General features: G+C 40.9%; 1 protein-coding gene across 21 annotated transcripts in view; it reads right to left on the bottom strand.

Moving 5' to 3' along the window:
- Positions 1–3797: 3797 nt before the first annotated feature.
- SOX5 (SRY-box transcription factor 5) overlaps positions 3798–20767 on the bottom strand; it is a 651142-nt gene continuing 634172 nt past the window's right edge. For all 21 annotated transcript variants that reach the window (XM_065683868.1, XM_065683903.1, XM_065683877.1 and 18 more), the window contains 2 exons: positions 12946–13162; positions 3798–9565 (listed from right to left, as the gene is read on the bottom strand). In XM_065683868.1, the coding sequence (XP_065539940.1) occupies positions 9262–9565; positions 12946–13162 (521 nt within the window). In that variant the 3' untranslated portion in view covers positions 3798–9261. The remainder of the gene's footprint in view (positions 9566–12945; positions 13163–20767) is intronic.

The following is a 20767-nucleotide window of genomic DNA, read 5'->3' as shown; positions in this document are numbered from 1 at the left end:
AAACAAAACCCAAACCACCCACAATTTGCCCATCTTTGGTTTCTTTTTTTCTTCCTATTTTTTTAAACCACAGACATTTAATGCCATGCTTGCCTGAGAGCTTTTTCCTGTAGCTAATAATACTTTGCACTGCTGTAGTGCCTTTAATCCAAAGATCTCAAAGTACTTTGCAGGCATTAATGAATTAAGCCTCCTAACACCCCCTTTGAAGTAGGTATTATTATAGGAGTCTTAGAGATGGGCTGAGTAATTTTCCTGAAGTTGTAGAACAAGCCTCTGACAGAGTCAGGAATAGCCTGACGAAGTCCTGTGTTGCAGCCGCTTCTCTCACCACCACACCATTCTCCCAGAATAAGTCTCTTAAATAAGTTTAATTTTAAATAATTACTTTGATTTACTTACTGTATTTAAGTCATATCTCTGTTAAATACAAGGGGAGGCATTGATTTATCCTTGGTGGGTTAAGCATTCAGTGCCCGTGAAAGTTGCGCTGATAACGTGAAGTTAAACTGACACAAATCCCTGTGTGGGGATGCTCTTGCAGGGGGATAGGAGGGGCTTTGCAAGGCTTAGTTTGAGCCCCTGTCTTCACACACTTAGTACTGTACAGCTACATCAGTGCGGCTGACACCCCAGTTGATGGTGTACCAGCACAGCTGCATGAAATTACCAATGGCGTCGATTTGCACTGTAAAGGGTGCTTCATATGGCTTGAACTGTACCTGTGTGAGCAGTTTACATTATTTGATAGACCAGCCCTCATCCCTCCTTCACATTGTTAACTAAGACTAAGCATATAGTCAGGACTCAAACCAAGTCCAACTTACCTCAAAAAGCCATTCAAACTGCAGCTTGAATTGCCACAGATGGCTGGCAGAGTTTTAACTAAACCTTAAACTTGTGTTTTTTATTATATTTTCAATTATGCATGTACCATCCTAGTTCAGTTAAGACCCAGCTCTGCAGAGAGGCTCTGTGCTTGAAGTGTGTTAGATTTTGTGGAGGGGTGCATTTTAGTGTGACTTTAACCTCTTCCTAGTTGACTTGGTCTCCACAGGGATGGGGGAAGGGGGAAGACTGATTTTTGGCGCAAGTAGTTTTCTGTGCTGCCTCTGGCAGCAATTTTAGAAGTGTCCAAACACAGGTAAATTGGTGCAAGCCTGCAAACAACCAAATCCATAATCAGTAACTTCATAATTTCATGCCAAGCACTTTGCTTTGATTAGGTGAATGGGTCAGGAATGGCCATTCCTTGGTAGCACTGTCATGTGGCCTTCAGCTGTATGGTGGTGGTGGTGACATCTGAGTTTCCTGGATGTACAGCTGAATCTGGTCTGAGGTAGAGGAGGACTCTGTGTGTTGGGTGCTCTCCCCTCTGCTCCAGCCCCAGGCCCCTGCTGTGGTCCAACAAGGCTGATTCACCAGTAGGGAAAAGTCAACCCCCAAAAAACCCAAAACCAGTAAGCACTGGCTAATCCTTCAAAGCGGCATATGCAGATAGCCAGCTCCCAGTGTTAAGTTTTTGAGTAGCCATGCAAGACATGGCATAGAATGAACAAGGGTGGGAAGGAAGCTGGAACGGGGAAGTGAGGCTGACAACCCCTTCCTTGCATAGTCATGTTAGCGTGAAGGTGTTGCAGCTGGAGTGTAGCTGATGCTCAGAGAGCTGCCAACACCACCAGCTTTTCTGAATTAGGACAACGATGCTGGGATGAAATTTTCTTTTTCCTGTCCTCAGCAACCTTCAATTTCAGTGCATGCCCATCAGTACTACCGTAACACCAACAGATATACAAGTGTAAGCCTGCCAGGGACTGAAATTAGCTACTCCAACCATCTCAAGCCCACCAGTCTCAGGCACTAGATTACTCTGATAAATATGTTCACAAGTCTTTCTGTACCTTTTCAGTATGTGCTCTCCACTGGTTGGCCCGACAGACACTGCCTATTTTTCTCCCACGTTGCTTTCCTACAGTATTGCTGAATATTTATTAACTGAAAGCTTATTGACAAGCTCCCGTACACTCTTTCTCACTGATGCCAAAGTCACAGCACTGTGCTTCCTTGTGAGGCACATACGCTTTCCATAACCTTTCATGGCTTCTGTGGGGGGTCTTTTCACTTTCCTACACACATATAGCTCTGTATGTTACTTTCTTGGTAGGAATGCGCTAATTGTCACACGTCTTTCTTTTTTAAATAGATTAATGTCATAATTATCCTCATTTTCTTCCTTCCTGCTACAGGCAATTGCTGGAATGCTTTAGCATTTTTTTGCACGAAAAAACCACCACCAAACCCCAACCTCCACAACTTGTCTAGGGGAAGAATTGTCACCATTCCCAAGTGTAGGCCATAAGATCACTTAAGCACTCCAGAAACCTCTTTTTTTTACATCAGCTGCACACTTAGGATTTAACTGGTTTTTGCAAAACTCAGCCTGGTCCACTTGAATTACAATTTAGATATATCTTTAGCATAGCTTGTCTCATGTTGTCCTAGACACTTTTTCCCCACTGGTTTAGGTAACATTGGCACTCCTGTTAAGTACCAGCCCAGCCACAAAGAAGAAAGATATCGTATGTCCCTTGATCTCAGTGTAGGGCAGTGAGAAGGCCTACATATTCAGTAATGCTTCAGGACCAGGTGGGCAATGGGTGCCATGCAAGCTAAGGTGTAAGCGAGGCTTTGGCAGTGATATACCTTGTCTTAGAGTCATATTTGTTAAAAGGGTAAAAGAAACAATATACTTGACTCGGCTTAAGTTGCAGGTAAGGGGTCAGGCACACTAACTACAAACTACACCCTCATTTGACAGCCACACTGCCCAGGGTGATCGTGTTTGTTTCCTGGCCTTTCAGGTAGACTGGTGCTTCTTTCATCACATCTTGATTGCAGTAATGGATAAAGGGATTTTAAAAGGTTAAAGGATGCTGACATATACTGGCTTAAGTGTCACATTATGTGGTTCTGCTTGGGTTCATTTCTACTTCCACTGGACAGGTGCTATATAGGTGCTATAAGCTTTGTCAGGAAGCTGCCAAAATAGACCTCTGGTTTGCTGATGGGCTGTTTCAGGTGCCACCCTGCTCTCAGGAAGGGCACAGAGGACAACTTGGCAAGCAAGAGGAACACAGGCAGGTTCATAGGACCACCAGCAACTACCTCCTGCTTTCCCAAATATTGCCTTTTCCCTTTAGGAAATCTGGAACCATAAAATGGCATCTGTCAAGCCGTAGGCACTTGAGAGTAAGCACCCATCAGAATAACTTACTGTCAAAAACAGGTACAAATTCATTTCATCCCACTTTGTGCCATATGCTGCTGTCAAAACTTCATGAACTGTTTAGGCAGCATGTTGGGACATTTTGACTAACTATGAGCAGAGCTATTTTTTTCATAGCTTTGTGTCATCAGCGTTTATAATTGGGTATTTCCCTGAATATGCTTTCATCTCCAAACAGATAAGGCTGTGGAAAGTGAATGTAACCTGGGAAGGTGGGGATCAGCCAAACCTCTGGATTCAGCCATTCCCATTTATGAGGTTCCCCAACTCTGAACTGGAAATTGCATTATACTACACTGTTCAGAGAGAAACTTCTGTTTTAATGCTGGTATTTTAAAGAAAGGTGAATTTTTTCTTCTGTGATTTGATGAAAACCTTGAATTTTGGAGCAGACTGGTAAACTGAACCTAAATCTCATTTTCTGCTCCTTGAGCCCAGCTGCTCTGTTCTCCTGACGAGAAAATAAACTAGCACACCTTTTGCTATAATAAGTGGGAAGCAGACCACAGGATAGGTAAAGAACACATTTGCCGTTTTATTGGTGCCTTGCAGGGCAATAATACTGAAAAAGGGGAATGCAAAAGAAACAAAAAACCAAAAACCAAAACCAAAAACCCAGGATGGTGGCAACCCACATCGTATTTTTTTTAAAGAGTACATCAACTCCTGTTTTTTTTTATTTATTGTGGCATGAATGGTAACATAAAACCAAAACATGAAAATATACAACTTATATTACACTATGTGTTATGAACAAAATATAAATCTATAACTCTATGTTATATTTACATAATTATTTCTTTTATTAAATTTCAAGTGAGATGGTAGGTTGCACATACTTTGTTTTAAGCTCCAGGCATTTGATTGTCTCTATTTCTTTTCTATTTTCATTTGTAAAATCCAAAACGTTAGAAGGAGTAATAGCTTTAGAGCCAATGGAGCTATATAAATACTGTTTCAGCAAACCAGTGACAAAAACACTGGGGAGTAGAGAAATCAGTCAGTAGAAAAAAATGAACTTGACACGTTCTTCAATCTGGGAAACTGACAAGTTAAGATAAAAGTCGAAAAAATGTAAATATAAACGAAGCTAAACAGCCAGCCCATGCCCTGTGAATTGAGGATACACTTGAATCCACATCTAGTGAATTGCACACAGTTCTTTGCAAAATTGAAGGTAATGTTTCTATCGAGAACTGGGCAGACAAAAGTACTTCCTATCCGATACATCATGCCCTTGAACGTACGAGATACCAATATAGTTGCCATTCATTCTAGCAGATGAATTCTGGCTAAGTAAGGTCTACATTTCCACGGAGTAGAATTATTTTTGATGTTAGGAACGTGATGTCAGAAGCTTCTTCGGGGACAATAACAGCTCATCTCTTTGGATTAAAAAGAAAAAGCTCTGAAAATGTGCTGTAAAAAGGCTAAAGACAATTTACTTTCTAAAAAATGATTTAATTAAAGAGAGAGTCTACTGCAGTAACCAAATCTTTGAAATAATGTCTTCGAAGAAAGAATTTCTTCCATATGCATTTGTAATAAGAGGATTTGGTTACAAAACTAATTAAATGCTATAATAATAGCTAGTGTTCTTTTCTGGGGGCCTGATTAATATAGCGGAACGGTTAAATAAAGATGTTAAATGCACTTAAAAATCCTATTTTACTAATATAAGGCATGAATAAATTGAAAAAGGATATACTCTGTGTTATTTAATTGAGCTTAGAAGCAAGTGCCTCAGGTTTTTTCTTTCTTTTTCCCTTTCCTCCACTGCTGGTGGTGTTCTTTTGTAACCTCACGAGATGCAGCACAAGCAGCTCCCCCAGTTTTGGAGGAGATGGCATATATGCGCCCCCCTGTAGCTCCCCAAAACCATCCTCACTAGCCAGGTTCCCAGGGAAGAGGGTAATGAAGCCCACCTTGGCATCAGGGCCTTAGTGCGCTTTTAGTTTAATATGATTCTAATCTCTTCTAACCTGGCTTTTCTACATGCTCCAGGGCACAGAACCCAGGAAAAAAAAAAAAAAGAAACAACACAAAAAGATCTTTTTATAAATGTAGGTTTTGCTTTGTGTTTTCTTTTTCCTAAGAAATTAAAGAGGGACAAACAGGGCCTCATTTTCAAATCTGGTCTTCTACTGCCAAAGGATATATGGGTGCTCGTCCTTGGACCCAACAAAACACTAACACGGTTGTTAAGTATTTTGCTGGTTTAGAGCCCCAGAGCCTTTATTTTTATTATTTTTTTTTGCCTTTTTTTTTTTTGCCTTTTTTCTTTTTAACATTGCTGCATCGGTTTCAACATCCAAATGCAGGACGTGGGTAGTCTGCTAAAGCTACTCATTTGCAAAGCCTGGTTGAAACCCAGGCTTTAGTGTAGTCTCTCAGACAGAAAGTGTATGGTAACATAATTAGCGTTCATGTGAGCCCTAGTCCAGGCCAAGGCAGTGAGCAATGCAGAGCACTCCCAGAGAAGGGCTCTGTTGTGCCGCGCACTGCCAACAGCAGAGCTTGGTCCTGCAGCCTTGGCACAGGCGCTCCTCTGGCACAGGATAGACCCTGCCCATGAGATGGGGCTACCTCCAGGAGCGTCTCCTGCAGTGAAGCCCGTAGTTCAGGGCTGAAATTCGGTCACGCTGAAGTCAATGGGCCTTTTTATCATTGACCTCCCCGAGGCCGGCTTTCCAGCCCATGCCTCTACGACTTGCTCCAACCATGCCTGCTGCAGTGGCACCTACCTGGAGCTAAAACAAAGTATTCTGGTAGTCCAAAGTGACACAATTATTAAACCAGAGAGTCTCTTTAACGTGGTGGAAATAAAGCATCCAGCAAATGTGAGGTGAACCCACAAGAGTCAGAAGTAATTTGTTCACAAAGACAGGGAACAAATTTAAAAGTTTAAAAGAAAAAAAAAAGGAGCAAATATCTGTTTTCACATTGTACATAATAATGATATAAAAACAATTGTCTATTTTTTTTTCCTTCTTATCCAAACAGAGTGCTTAAAAAAAATTGGCTCTAGATGACTGGTGTAATTAAATAACTAAAATGAGTGATGAGAGAGCAGAAGTTAATTAAGATTGAAAACAACACTCCCATTAATTCACTCCATCATAATAAACATCAGAAGTTGACATGGCTGGGGCCAAAATTAAAATAAAAGAAAGAGAAATGGTGTGAGCAGAAGAAGAAGCAATTTGTTTTCATATGTATATATATATATTTATATATATATAAAAAGGCAAGGTGGGGAGGGGTATCCATTTTAAATAGCCTAACAGCTTCATTTGCTGCACTGCCAAATTAGAACAGAATAAAGTTAAAAAAAGGGGGGGGGGGGAGATAAAATAAATTATACATAATTTACTAATCTGGGAACAGCTGACCATTATTATTATTATTATTATAATTACCATTACAACACTAGCAAGAAGAGGCAGTTCAACTGAAAAAAAAAACCCAACACAGTCATAAAATACAAACAAAAAGAACCCTCTCTGACATGGAGGATATGATCAGCTACTCCAAGCATAACTTCAGAGCAACTCTTTTGAGAGAGAGAAAATAGGAACTTTTTGAGGCAGAGGCAGAAATCAAGAAAGGGAAAAGAGGAGAAGAACAAAACAGATGTTTCAGGGTAAAACTATCACATGTCCAAACTGCTTGTCGGAGTATTGTCCTAAGTCTTCAATGGCATTTGCTTGTTCGCTTTGCACAAGGTTTGCAGAGGTCAAGTTATACTTCAAGTGGGATTTCAAGAGCAAAAGAAAGACACACCCCCCCCCCCTCCTTCTCAGTCTCTCCTCCTACCTGCCCCTTTCATTCTGACCCTGGACTTTTTACATGGCTGATTGCAACAACTGCTAAATTTTTCAGAATAAGGGACCATTTGCAAAATCAATGTTGCCAGGGCTATTTTTTCAAATTAAAAGTGATAACAAGAGCAATGAGTTTCTCTCTAAGCATAGGAATTTACCAGGGAGCAATATAAATATAAGGGTGGCATACTCAGAAGACCAACTCAGAGGAAGGCATTTGTCTCAGTATGATCCTAAGACTTTCTTTCCCAGGCCAGGAAGAAGCTCCTGGATAGCTGCTGTTTGAAATTAGGGACAGCCTTTTTGGTTGGTTTGTTGGTTTAGATGTAGTGTGCTGTCTTGCTGCACAACTCTGGGTCCTTTCCTCCTACAGGAAGAGTGAGGAGATGAAAAGAGATTTTTTGATTCACTTGTATTTACATTCTTTTTTTTTTTTTTTCTGAACTGAAACATTCAGGTACCTTACTGCAAATGCAAGAAGCTAACTTCTACTCAGGTTTATGCTTGTGTAAATTCACCTTCCTTGCTGGCTGCTGTTTCCCAAGGAAGGCAAAACTGCCCAACCAACGTAGCTAAGTGCTCTAGAACAACGCAAGGTATTTAGCTCAGGAGAAAAATTTTTCACTTGTGAGAGGCAGCAGAAAGGGAAACTTAGCACCACAAAGGTTTGGGTTCTTACTGCCCACTTTGAATATAGAAATCTCTTCATAGCTATTAGTCTTCCTACACAAACATCCCATTGATAAAAATGGATTTCTGCAAGTGCAAAGGAGAAAAAAAAAAGTCAGTTTAAAACAAATCGCATTCTGAATCACAGATCAGTACTCAGCCACCCTGAAAGGACAAGTTCATCAAAACTGGACATCATGGTAACCTAATTACACTCAGCGAGGAGGTAACATTTCCAGTTGCTCTGTCCTGTGCAGAACAAATCGCATTTTGTGATGCTGCCACTTGAAGTGTAAATTAAAAGCAAAGGTTCCTTACAGACCAAGTCATTTGGAGGGTGCGGGACTTCATTCTGGAACATGGTTTTTTGCTCACAATAGTCCAATATTATTCTTATTAGTACCATAAACACGCACACATGAAAATCCAAGACCATAAAATATTTTTTCTCTAGATTTCTTATGTCTTTCTCTCTCTCTTTTTTCACCTGAGAACGGCACCTACAGTTTCCTTTAAAAAGCAAAACCAAAACCAAAAAATATATGTCTAATCTCACCAGCTGCTGGTATATCAGGTTCTTCAAGGGATTGTCTAAGATACAATACTGTCCTAATTTAAGACAGAGCAGGAAGCAAAAGAAAAGCAAAAGAAAAACAAAATGAGACTAACCAAAAGAAAAATAAAGCAAACTGGACTAGTTCAGCGCTTTAGTACAAATTTGGCACTTGCTCAAAGACTCAGTATGGTGTGCAACTGATGAAGAGAAGTCCTCTCTTGAAAGGAAATAATTGCTTGTTGGGGTTAACAGAAACAGACTCCCCACTTCCTTCCTTGCCAGCCACGCGCACAGGCACGCATGCACGCACACACACACTTCTGACCCAGATTTGCCAGGGAGGAGGAGGAGAAAGAGGAGACACAGGGGACAAAAGGAATTTTATCTTTTTTCTTTCCTGTCAGGTGCATTACCAAAAAAAAAAAAAAAGCCAAAAAAAAGAGAAACCAAAAAAAAAAAAAGAAAAAATTATTTCTCTTTAAACTGTAGCACAAAACAACAAAACACATTCACAAGCCACTTGTTGGCACTGTGTACCTGAGTGAGAATTTCTAGAACATTGTAGAACAAACAGCCATAAAGTTTATTTGAAAAAAAAATAATAATAATAAAAGGTCGACGGGTAAGACTTCAGTGCTTGGGTATAGCAGCTGAATTACTGGCATTATTTTACCCATAGCTTATATCATTCTGTTGTTGTTGTCGTTGTCTTTGTTTCCTTTCTTCTGAGCCTTTTTTCTTCTGATGCAGGCTGATGTCTATTAGTCAGCTGATGTCCCAACTAGTTAAGACTAACAGTTAAAGTAACAGTCAGTGTATGAGAAAGTTAATGTGCTTGGCCACTGGCAAAGATAAACCAGGTGGGGCTTTATTTATTTTTCTTTTTTCCTTGAAGTCCTGTAGGTCAAGAGATATTTGGACCCTGATCAGTTGGCTTGCCCCGCAATGTGATTTTCACTGTCACTGCCATAGTCCGCATCAGGGTCATCCTCTTCCTCATCGTATTCATCGTAGATTTCTCCATTGACATCATCGGTCTGCATCTCTTCCTTGATATGAGGCTCCTCACCTTTGATGCCGTAAGTGCTCTGGATGACAGGCATCCCGGGCTCCGGGCTGCTGGACACGCTTGAGTGCTCGGAGGGCAGATGTGGGGAAGGCATTCCTGCCATGGCAATGGCTCCTGGGTAAACTACACCCGCAGTGGCAATGGGAATCTGTGCTTGTTGCCTGTCACAGAGAAAAAGTAAAAGGACATCTGAATACAGGAAAGAGTAAAGGGAGTGCAAATACAACAGCAGTTTGCAAGACCATAGCATATGCTCTTGGGCATGCAGAAGAAGCGCCTATCTGGCCCATGCATGGTAACACTTGTAACAGTATTTCAGACTCTCCAACTGATGTCCTTGAAATGAATATCAAGCCCAAACCAATTTCACTCATAAGAAAACCCAATTTCTGTAAAAATCTCTAGCTGCGCCTGAACTACACTGCTCCAGCTTGCCTGCTTGTGATGCAGCCTCTTTACTGGGTAAACTGGGTGTCACCTGCACTGCTAGCCAAAAAATAAACATCCTTTCAACTGCGGTCCAACTTAAAAACCATGTATTTTGAAAATTTTGCTTCTAAATAACCCAAGCTGCTGGCAGGACTAGATATAAAAGTAGCATGTTGCCAAAAGGAGAGATACAGTGAGTGCTAGCTAGTTTGCACAGCAATGGGGAGGTGCTCTATGAAAGTATAGGTGGATGAGGATAAAGCAAGGCAGGTCTCTCCAAAGGGGCAATGTTTACTTCATATTCACTCAGAAATGTGGCCATTACTAGGGAGAGGAACAGTGGGCTTTGTGGGGCCAAGAAGGACTTATAGGATGATCACTAAGGGCCTCCTACTGGAAGGTGATAGTTTCCACAGCAAGCAGCATTTGTGAAAAGCAGAACCTTTGAAGGAAGATGGATAAAACTGGAAAAAGGCAGACTTAAAACGGAAGCATGCATTATTTAAAAATAAATAAAAAGCAAGCAAGCAACATGAGCATTTGTGAAAATCCTCTACAGGATGCCTTTATACGGCTTCTAAGCCTTGGAAACCTGTCTGCAGTAATGAAAGAGGAATTATTCCAGGCCATAGAAATTCCCTTTGCATCAAGAACACTAGCTGTGTTATACTAGTGTTTGTTTCCCTGAGAAGCTTCAGGGTCCCAGCAAGCCTAGAGGTTTAAAATTCATGCTCCTTTTGTTTCCTTGCTGCATGAAGTAATTCCATTGCAGTAATACTCTTCAGTACATGCTGCACATTGTAATGTCATCAGCGGTGTGTCCATCTGCACGGAAAAGCCTTGCCACAGGAGACAGGGCAGAGTCTCTTGAGATGAACATTCTTAATTAAGAATGAAACCCTTCCCTGTTCTCCTGCCTGCCTGTGCCCTGGCTGTACAGTAAGCCTTGCACAGTACAGTGATCCTGAAAGACTTTCCTCTGCCAAACAGCTTTACATTTGTTTGGAATTGCTTGCCGCATTTTCACATACTTCCTGCCTGCCATTTGAGCGAGGCCTCCCTCTGCATACAGTCCTTATTTCCCTATTTCTGAAGCAAGTAGAAGTTGTCTCAGCTGAAGATATAGCTCTTAAAGTAGGGAGTGGATCTAATTAGCATTTTATTCTTAATTCAGTAGGAAGGCTTTTGTTTTCTGGAGTCAGCATTTCTGTAACAAGATTCAGCACACTTAAATTGCTTTTAATATTTAACAATAGGAACATTTTGCACTTAAATGGTGCTTTTCAGAGGGCTTTTCAAATATTAAATAATTTAAGAATAGTGTTTTTCCACTTCTATAGGATGTCCACTCCAGAGCATCTCGAAGCAATGTATTAGGGTTCTCAGCAGCCCAGTGAGGTAAGCTTGCCACCCTACCATTAAAGATGAGGACACTGAGACAGGGAAACATTAAGAGTTGCAAAAGAAGCCAGATCCTTCCCATTGTGATGCCTTCAGACACACTTCCAGCACGTCCGAGAGCTGGCACAGCCACAGCTCTTGTAGACACCATCACATGTTTGGTGGTCAAGCAGGAGCTGGACTGGTGTTTAGAAATATAGCCCTAAATGACCTGTACTGAGTGATGCAGCAAATGGGGAACTAAAACCAGGAATGCAACTGTATTGCTGTGGCTGCCAGCATCAAACACTGACCCCACTGCAGTCATTGGCTGCACTGTCAGTAACTTCTACTAAGATTTCGCCCCAGGTTCTGTGCTCTAATGCCCCAGTGCAAATCATCTCTAGAAATGTCTTGATTTCAATGTCAACCTTGTCTGGAAAGCTAAATAATATGCAGAATGTTACAAGGTTAATTTCTTTCCCCATGATGAAGCATGCATGTTAACCAGATAAGCAGTGTTTTGGGGGCTCTGTAGCCACCTATTCTTTTTCCAGAAGGCCCCCCCTCCTCTTTTTTAATCTCTTGATGCCAAATGTTGGCTGACTTCCCTGTGTTTGTTTCAGTGCTTACCATAGGGATCACTGGACCTGCCAGCACCACAGGGTTAAGCAGCTCAAATTTCTCTGCTGAGCGGCTTATTATAACAATGCACACTATAGCTGTTTAAAACACAGTCTGATGACACTTAACAGTTGCTGGACAGATATTCTCTCCTTTATTACTCCTTCTAGCCATTAACTAGAGAGATGTGCAACTCAGTTAATATTAAAACGATTCCAAATTCAGATGAAACAGAAAGAAATTCCATTATTTCTGAGCGTTGTTCTTGCTGCTGGTTTTGTTTTTCTAAAGAGCACTGTGTAGCTTTTAATTTTCTGAAGTGAATACAGAAATATCACAGAATATTTGATTACTTCCAATTCTTCTGATCTGCTGTAACCAAAACCAAGGAGTCTCTGCAGAAGGGAAATACATGCTAGTTTTCTGGGCAGATTTTAATCTAATCGCATCAAGCTGATCTATTAGCTGTTTATCAGAACCAGTCTTCTTGAAATTTATGCTCAACACAAAGCATTAGCTTAATGTACTGGAAGACACTCCCTAGCATGACAAATGCTGTCACACTGAACAATGAAGACAACTTCATGCCTGATATGAATTAACTTAGCCGAGCTCATATTCCAGCTCAAGTTCAGTATGTTCAGCAGTCCCTTTGCAAACCATTTGCTACAGATCATATTGAGTGCAAACTTGTATTTTGGGCTTCTAGACTAAGAGGCAGTACTATAGATTCATTCAGATATATACTCTCTGAGGCCTCATAATACTTACTAGTAGCAAGGCTCTATCAGAATGACTATGTTTCATTGGAAAATCTTAAGTTCAGTTTTTTTTCCCTGTGCATAATCAGAGTGGAAATGAGACAGCTGGCCAAACCTATAACATGAGTACACAGAAGAGCCAACAAAAAAAAATCCTTAACTGCCTAACTTCCTCCTGAACCACACTGTTTCAAAGTATCAAAGTATAAGATTTATATTCTGTTAGCAATATATATTATGCTTTTGCCAATAAAACATTTACCGCACTGAAATAAGAATTCACCCTGAAAAGTTTGTTGTTTTTTTTTTTTTTCTGATATGAGCAGTAGTTTTTAAAGGTCCCATACCCAACATTAAAATACTGCCTCATCTCCTGGCGTCTGTTGCGCATGATGGCCTTGTACTCGCCAATGCGTAATTTTTTGCCATCTACAAGGCAGGTGCGCTTCGGCCTTGGCTTGTATTTGTAGTCTGGGTATTTCTCCAGGTGCTGTTTGCTGAGTCGGGCCTGCTCCTCGTAGTATGGCTGCTTCTCTAGGTTTGTCATAGCTTTCCAGCGAGATCCTGTCACAGAAAGAAAAAAACAAAAGAATCAGAAATGGGATTCTACTCACCCACAAACACTGCAAGGCAGAGAAACAAGTAGGTCACCCAGAACAAGATACCTACGGTCACATCGCTTTGGGCTGGGAATCTGTCAGAGCTTCTAGACAGGGGTCAGGTCTTGTTTGTATTTGACTAGTAAACCTCTTGGGTATGGCCAAGAGGCAGAAAGAGATGATACTGGAAGTTCTGACTCACTATCTTACTGAAACTTATCTACATTATAATGTCTTTCAAGTGGGAAGTAAACCTATCATCCTGATAATGAGCAATCCCTGACATTTTGTTTCAGTGAACAAGGCAATGTATTTTAGTGGAATGGCCAAAGACCCTTAGACACTCAGAGTCTGCTTTGCCGTGTCTCCGCACTTTCTTTCGGCCATGGACCTGTTTCCAAAGGAAACTCCCATGTGCTTTGATCTAGTCATTGCGCTTCACCGTTACTGGACCAAGGCATACGCTCTGGACAGGCATGTGACTACAGCTTAATTTTTCTAGCTTCCAAGTTTGTGAGAAGCAGAATATGAGCTGATCGTAAATGCTATGATGCTGGGTACAGGAGCCTGCAAAGACCCTGAAGCAATGCCTCTAAAAGGTATAAACTATCCCATATGTCTCCGTGGGGTTTTAACTTCAAGACCAATTCCTGGTGAACACTGCCAGCTCCATCTTAAAGAATTTAGTGTGTGTCGTGAAGGGAAGAGTACTGGGATACAGGCACACCTTTCCATGGAGTTGCACTGTGGCTTCATTGCCGGCAGCCTTGTTTCTAACACTCTCCCTTGTTAGTGTAGATGTTTGAGCTAGGGAAATAATGAAGACTTTACAATTGTTTTCAAACACCTCCTGAAATTTATATATTATTATTTTTTAAAGGACATAACATGGGAGCAGAAAGTAAAATTTCTTTAATCATTTACCCAATTTTATTTTTCCATGAACTATATTAAGTGCTTCAGGGTAAGATACATTTCAAATAATAGGAATGGTCCAAGCTCTGAAACATGTGGCTTAGAAGGAAAACCTGATTGGAAAATAGTAAATTTTCCGATGGGAAAAAAAGTCCAAATAGTTTCTCAATTTAATGGATTCATATGTCATATGTCATTCTTGACTTCCTCTTGTTCTTCATTTTTTATGGTTACTCATACTGTACTTAGCTCATGCTATTACTCAGGCTGGTCTTAGCTCAATGTGCCCCTAAGACTTGCAATATAGAGAGCGCAGTTAAGGAAAGAAAAGTCTCAGGAAAGAAAAGAGTCTCCTTCCCTCTAGAAAGGTCCCTTCTGATTATTGACACCATTTCCCCCATTGCTCTTTAAATCTTTATTCCAAGCTGCAGTTTGGGCTTCTGCAATGAAAGGCTAACAAGCTGCTACAGCCTGACCTCACACCTAGAGATAATCCATTGGTAAACAATGGTGCCTTTGTTCTGAAGAGGAGCAACGGACATCCATTTATAGAAAACATTACTTTGGAGTCAAACCCATCATTTTTCATGATGTTTACAACACGTAACATGCAGAGATCCTCCAGATAGTTCTGGAATGGGAAACAGTTTAATGACATTGTTACTAGCTTAGGTGCAGCACCATATTGATGCGACTAGATGGTTTCTATGATCTGCACTAAGCTCTTGTGTGGCACTTTGTATGTCATCCAGAGGTAGTGTCTGTGCATAGGGATCTGTGGCAGATTCACTGTGTTACACAGAAGCCTGGTCAGCAGCTTTGTCTCCTGCAGAGAAATTATTCAAGCTTTTATAGGCAAAGAGAGTGGCTACTAAAAGTGACACAAACTTTCCCCACGTATTGCCTCCTAGATTTTGGGCTAAATGACACAGTGATAAACATGTGGAGACCGCCAAAACACTTAACACCTATTAATGTTTCGATAGATGGAAACACAGGGCCTGTGTTGAACAATGTTAAGAATTCAGGGTATAAAGCATATGAGCTCTACTGAAGATGCCCAGATGTAGGTCTACTTTCAAATTCTACCTTGTAGTCACAGGCACACTGGTATTTTAGCATATGAAGAAAATCTTACAGTTCGTCTAAATCTATAGTCCTCTACAGACCTGCTGTAGCCCCAGTAACTTAATTGAAAATCAGCCCCAGTCCCACTTCTGGCTGATGAATCCAGTATTATTTATGAATAATAAAGTTGAAAATCTCAGTCTTTAAACAAATCTTGACATTTGCTTTACATGCTGTAAGAGAACTTGCAATGTAGAAACTTGGATATACTTTGAGACAGACGGACAGACAGAAAGGTAGAAATTAAAATCACCTGTGGCAAAATTGCCATGAAAATGCTCTATCCCAGCACAATTCCTCTTTCACTGTGCACCTGCTGCAACCCTACAGTCAGATGTGGGCAAGAATATTCCTACCCCCTCATGTGAAAAGATCTGTAAATAGTGGGTGAAGTTATGGAAACATGTAAGTCTTTGCAGGATCAAGGCCACAAAACCTGAAATTTTGAGGTATAGTATTTGTACATACAGCTACACATACAATATTTATACATAAATGTCATTCGTTATGTTTTTCCTTCCTAAGCTGCAAACAATACAACAAAAATCCTGGCAGTCTCACCTCTCTCCCTAGCAATTTTTTAATAGCTGCCTTCTGCAGTGATACCTCCTCTTACTCTGACTTCACCATTTTTACAAAATACACTAAATACAATTTACTAGTATGTTTTGAAGTATCATAAATAATGAAACAAACAATGCTGTCAAACTAAATTTTAAAAAAGGGCACATTTTCTGATGATAAACCTTTGGTTTTCACAGTTCATAATTCTCACTCGTTTTCCTAGTAATATTCAAAATTCAACCAGCTCTCTGGTCTTAATTTGAAATTTTGAAAGTCTGAAGAATATAGAACTCTGATCTTTGGATGTGTACCCATGGACAAGCTAACTTATGAATGAGTATTGTCAATCAACATAATGAAACTCATTAAAAATACCTTTTGTTTGGACAAATGTAATACTTTATATGCCATTGTTTTCTGTGTCTATAAACACACACAGGCAGTCATGGGTACCTATGCACAGCGCCAAGCTCAAGCCCAATCAAGGTGCGATTGAAGAATCTTGAGAAAAATCTTTCTTTTTAAGGCAAGATTTACACTCTTGGGTGAGCTTTTTGCTCACCATCTGTGTTAGAAAGATTTGAGTGGGTCAAGTACGCAAGGCTTTTCTCCTTGACTATGAAAACAAGAACCCATTCCCCTCCCTAGATGCATACAAAATGACAAGCAGCATTCCTGCACAATTCTTCCTGATCTGGTGGCTGAAGTACTTAGAAAATAAAATAAATGAGAAAATTATAAGACTTTGCAGCACTGCAGCACCAAACAGGGCTAGGGCAGTTAGAGCCATGCCTACACAATGACTGTGAACCCAGCCAGTTATAAATACAAAGCAGAAAAGAGATATGTCCCTATGTGTGCCCCAGCACTTGCATGTGTTAGATGGGGTTAAGAACTCTGCTCACAGATGATTTTAAGTCAAATTTCTCTGACAAGAATTTTCAGCTGTTTGCAATATTGCCTTTTAGTCCATTAGACTGACATTTTTCTATCTATCTGTGTACCTGAATCAAGTGGATTTTTAATTTAAAAAATACCCTCACATACACAAACACTTGTATAATATATAGGTATGTGCATAGGTTTTTACTGACACACTGACACATCCATGAGAGAATTTCTGAAAGCAGTATCTAAATTCATCTTTTCCTAATGTCTTTATGTAGATTCTTCAGTGAAATTAATTAAAATATTTACAAAAATATCTAAACAATGCATTATTAAATTGATAGGGTCCAGCAGACCCATTTTAGCACTTTTTTAACAATTTACTAAAAAAAAATCATTATCCACAAGTTTAAGTTGCAATGAACAGATGGATGACAAACGTATGCACAGATGAATTTAGTGACAAATCCATGTATCTAATTTTTATGCTCAAAACATAATACCACAGTGTCAAACATAATCCCTAGAGAATTTTAGTGCTGGGAAGGGCACCCCCTCTCATTTTACTATCAAAATGTCCCTTGAGCAGTGACAACTCTATCTAAGCTACTCTCCATGACAAAGAGCTCCCTGACCTCAGTGCTGCTAAAAAACTGGTAAGGGAAAATTGCAGCTTTCAAATAAGAAGACCCTAATACCTGGGTAACAGTAAAGCTTCTAGTTGCTCAGCCTACATCAGTTAACAGAAAGCTCCCTGTTGACTTCAAAGGACTGTCCTTTTGCAACTGAGGGAAGACCTTTGTAACGTTCCTGTCAAGACAGATGTCAGGACATCCCTCTCCATTGCATAGGTGGAATAAAAAACTTAAATGTGATGCTAGGAAGAAATAGAAACATCATCTCTTACTGCCTCAAACCTTGCTTTTCCCCATATCTGGCAGCAAAACAGAAAGAGTTTGGAGTCAGCTATACTGTCTGTCACCTCAACAGGATCTGTAATGAATTTGCACATTTTACTCCAACTACTGTATATCTAATCAGAAAAAGATGTCCCCATATCTCCCTGATCTAGCGCCAAATAGTAAAAGGTGATTCCTTATGTTAACAATTTCAGCAGAATGGCTTATTAAAACCAGATTTTAGGGTATTATAAAATGCTTAGAAGCCCTTTAAAATGTCAACCAGGATCCCCAGAGACTGCGTAAAATGTCAGCCCAGCTCAAGCGCCTGTTTTAAGCAGAATGAATTAGCAGCGTGCTGTCGGAGGTTGTTATCCAAAACAATCAGTTAAGAAGGAAAACATCAAGCTCTCTTTGTACTTTCTATGTGAAAAGGGCCATTCAGAATGATCTTGTAGATTTCTGAAGCTGATTATTTAAAAACAGGTTTAACCAGGTCTCCTCTCAATTTAGAAACAGACCGAAACTATTACTGCCCTGTCCTCAGTCTAATCATATCATACACCTCTGACCAGTATAATCTCTTTTAACCTGTATAAGGTTATTTTACCATCAACATAACCAATTTAGCTTTCTAATCCTGTTCCCATAACTAATCTAATAATCTCATACCACCCTTTTAATCATGGGTTAATATTGTCACATCTGCCATACACAGCCATTCTGCCTCTCCAACCAATTTATCTCATTTCCACTTGCCCCCTGCTAACTTTTCATGATACCATTCTAATCAAGCTAAACTTCAAACTTCTGACCAGCTTAAACTCTGCACAATCTACCAGCCCTGCCGCTGGTTAATGCTGCCATTACAATTGCACTACATTTCTCAAGTTGTCAGCAAACCCGAGACCTGCAGCCCAAGTAAACATGTCCCGTGTTTAAGCATTGACCCACTGGCCTGAGGGATGCTTAGCTCCTGTAATGCAGCCTTTATCAGTAAAAATGCAACATCTCCAATTTGGTAACAGATTTTTTTTTCTTTCCTGCAGAACAGTAATTTATTGGCCTCAGAGATCCTCACTACTCACATCCTGTATCATTCAGCATGTCACAGAGGAGTAACTTGGGATGGAATGTGGTCCTGAGGATTTGAGCAAGCAGGGAAAATCTGGAAGACTATGGCATGAATTCAGTAGATTATGTTCATGAAAAATATTGCTTGGGATGTGAAGAGTAGAGGATATGAAAATGATGTTTCTTTTTCTGATTTCAAGATTCTTTTTAGAATATCGAAGAATGAAGAACTGTCCACTGTTAGGAGAGGCTCAGTTTCAAGATCATCTAAGGAACCTGAAGGTGCACAAGTCTATGGGACCTAATGAGATGTATCCACGGGTCCTGAGGGAACTGGCAGATGAAGTTGCTACTCCACTGTGCATATTTGAGAAGATGTCATGTCAACTTCATGATGACTGAAAAAGGGGAAACATAACCCCCTTTTTTGAAAATGGGAAAAAGGAAGACCCAGGGAACTACAGGCCAGTCAGTCTCACCTGAGTGCCTGGCAATATCAGGGAGAAGATCCTCCTGGAAACTATACTAAGGCACATGGAAAATAAGGAAGTGATTGGTGACAGGCAGCATGGCTTCAATAAGGGCAAATTGTCCCTGATAAATCTGGTGGCCTTCTATGATGGGATTAAAGGTTGACGGATAAGGGAAGAGCAACTGATACAATCTACCTGGACTTGGGCAAGGCATTTGACACCATCCTGCACAGCATCCTTGTCTCTAAACGGAACTGGCTGAATGGTTGTACTCCAAAGAATTGCAGTCAATGGCTCAATATCCAAGTGGAGACCAGTGACAAGTGGTGTTCCTCAAGGGCTGGTACTGGGACTGTCACTATTTAACATCTTTGTTGGCAACACAGACAGCGGAATTGATGCACCCTCAGCAAGTTTGCCAATGACAACAAGCTGTGTGGTGCAGCCAACACAGTGGAGGGAAGGGATGCCATCCAGAGGGACCTTGACAGAGTGGAGAGGTAGGCCTTGTGTGAACCTCATGAGGTTCAAGAAGGCCAAGTGCAAGGTCTTGTACATGGGCTGGGCAATCCCAAGCACAGCTGCAGGCTCAGCAGAGACTGGATTGAGAGCAGCTCTGAGGAAAAAGACTTGGGGCTGTTGGTTGATGAGAAGCTCAGTGTGACAAGGCCACACGTGCCTGCAGCTTAGAAAGCCAACAGTATGCTGGGCTGCTTAAAAAGCAGCATGACCAGCAGATCAAAGGAGGTGATTCTTGCCCTCTACTCCACTCTTGTGAGACCCCACCTGAGGGACTGCGTCCAGCTCTGGGGCTCCTAACACAAGAAAGACATGGACCTTCTTGGAAGGACATGGAGTGAGTCCAGAGGAGGCCACAAAGATGCTCGGAGGTCTGGAGCACCAATCCTCGGAGGACAGGGGGAGGGTTGGGACTGTTCAGCCTGGAGAAGGCTCTAGTGAGACCTTAGAGCAGCCTCCTAGTTCCTAAAGGGGCCTAGAAGAAATCTGGAGAGGGACTTCTTATAAGGGCATGTAGGAATAGGACAAGGAGTAATGGCTTTAAACTGAAAGACTGTAGATTTAGACCACGTATTAGGAATAAATTCTTTACTGTGAGGGTAGGGAGACACTGGAACAAGTTGCCCAGGGAAGCTTTGGATGCCCATCCCTAGAAGTGTTCAAGGCCAGGTTGGATATGGTTTTGAGCAACCTGGTCAGTGGAAGATATCCCTTCCCATGGCAGGGGAGTTGGAACTAGAAGATCACTAAGGTCCCTCCCAACCCAAACCATTCTACAAGTGTGATTTTAGGATCTTTATGACCACTGATTTGAACAGAAACTGCTATGGCAGGAATCAAATACTGTGCTGTGCTACCCCACAGAATCTAGTTAGATGAAGCACGTGGGCATGTAAACAACAGCAGTCATTTTCTGCTTGTTAACAGCCTAATGAAATGAACTGTTTTTGTCTATTCAGTTCATGTTTTTATACCAAAACTACCACCCCACCATCTCAGTAATTACAAAGATAGGAACCTTTCAGGTTATGGTCAATGTATACTGCTGGGCAGCACAGTGGAAGCTTGCATAACTGTTGTCCTTGGTGCAGCCATTAAGTAGCAAAATGG

Source organism: Lathamus discolor, chromosome 1 (genome assembly GCF_037157495.1).
Source record: "Lathamus discolor isolate bLatDis1 chromosome 1, bLatDis1.hap1, whole genome shotgun sequence".
NCBI lineage: Eukaryota > Metazoa > Chordata > Aves > Psittaciformes > Psittacidae > Lathamus > Lathamus discolor.
The sequence above is the reverse complement of the archived record's forward strand: the minus strand, read 5'-3'. Positions and strand labels throughout refer to the sequence as shown.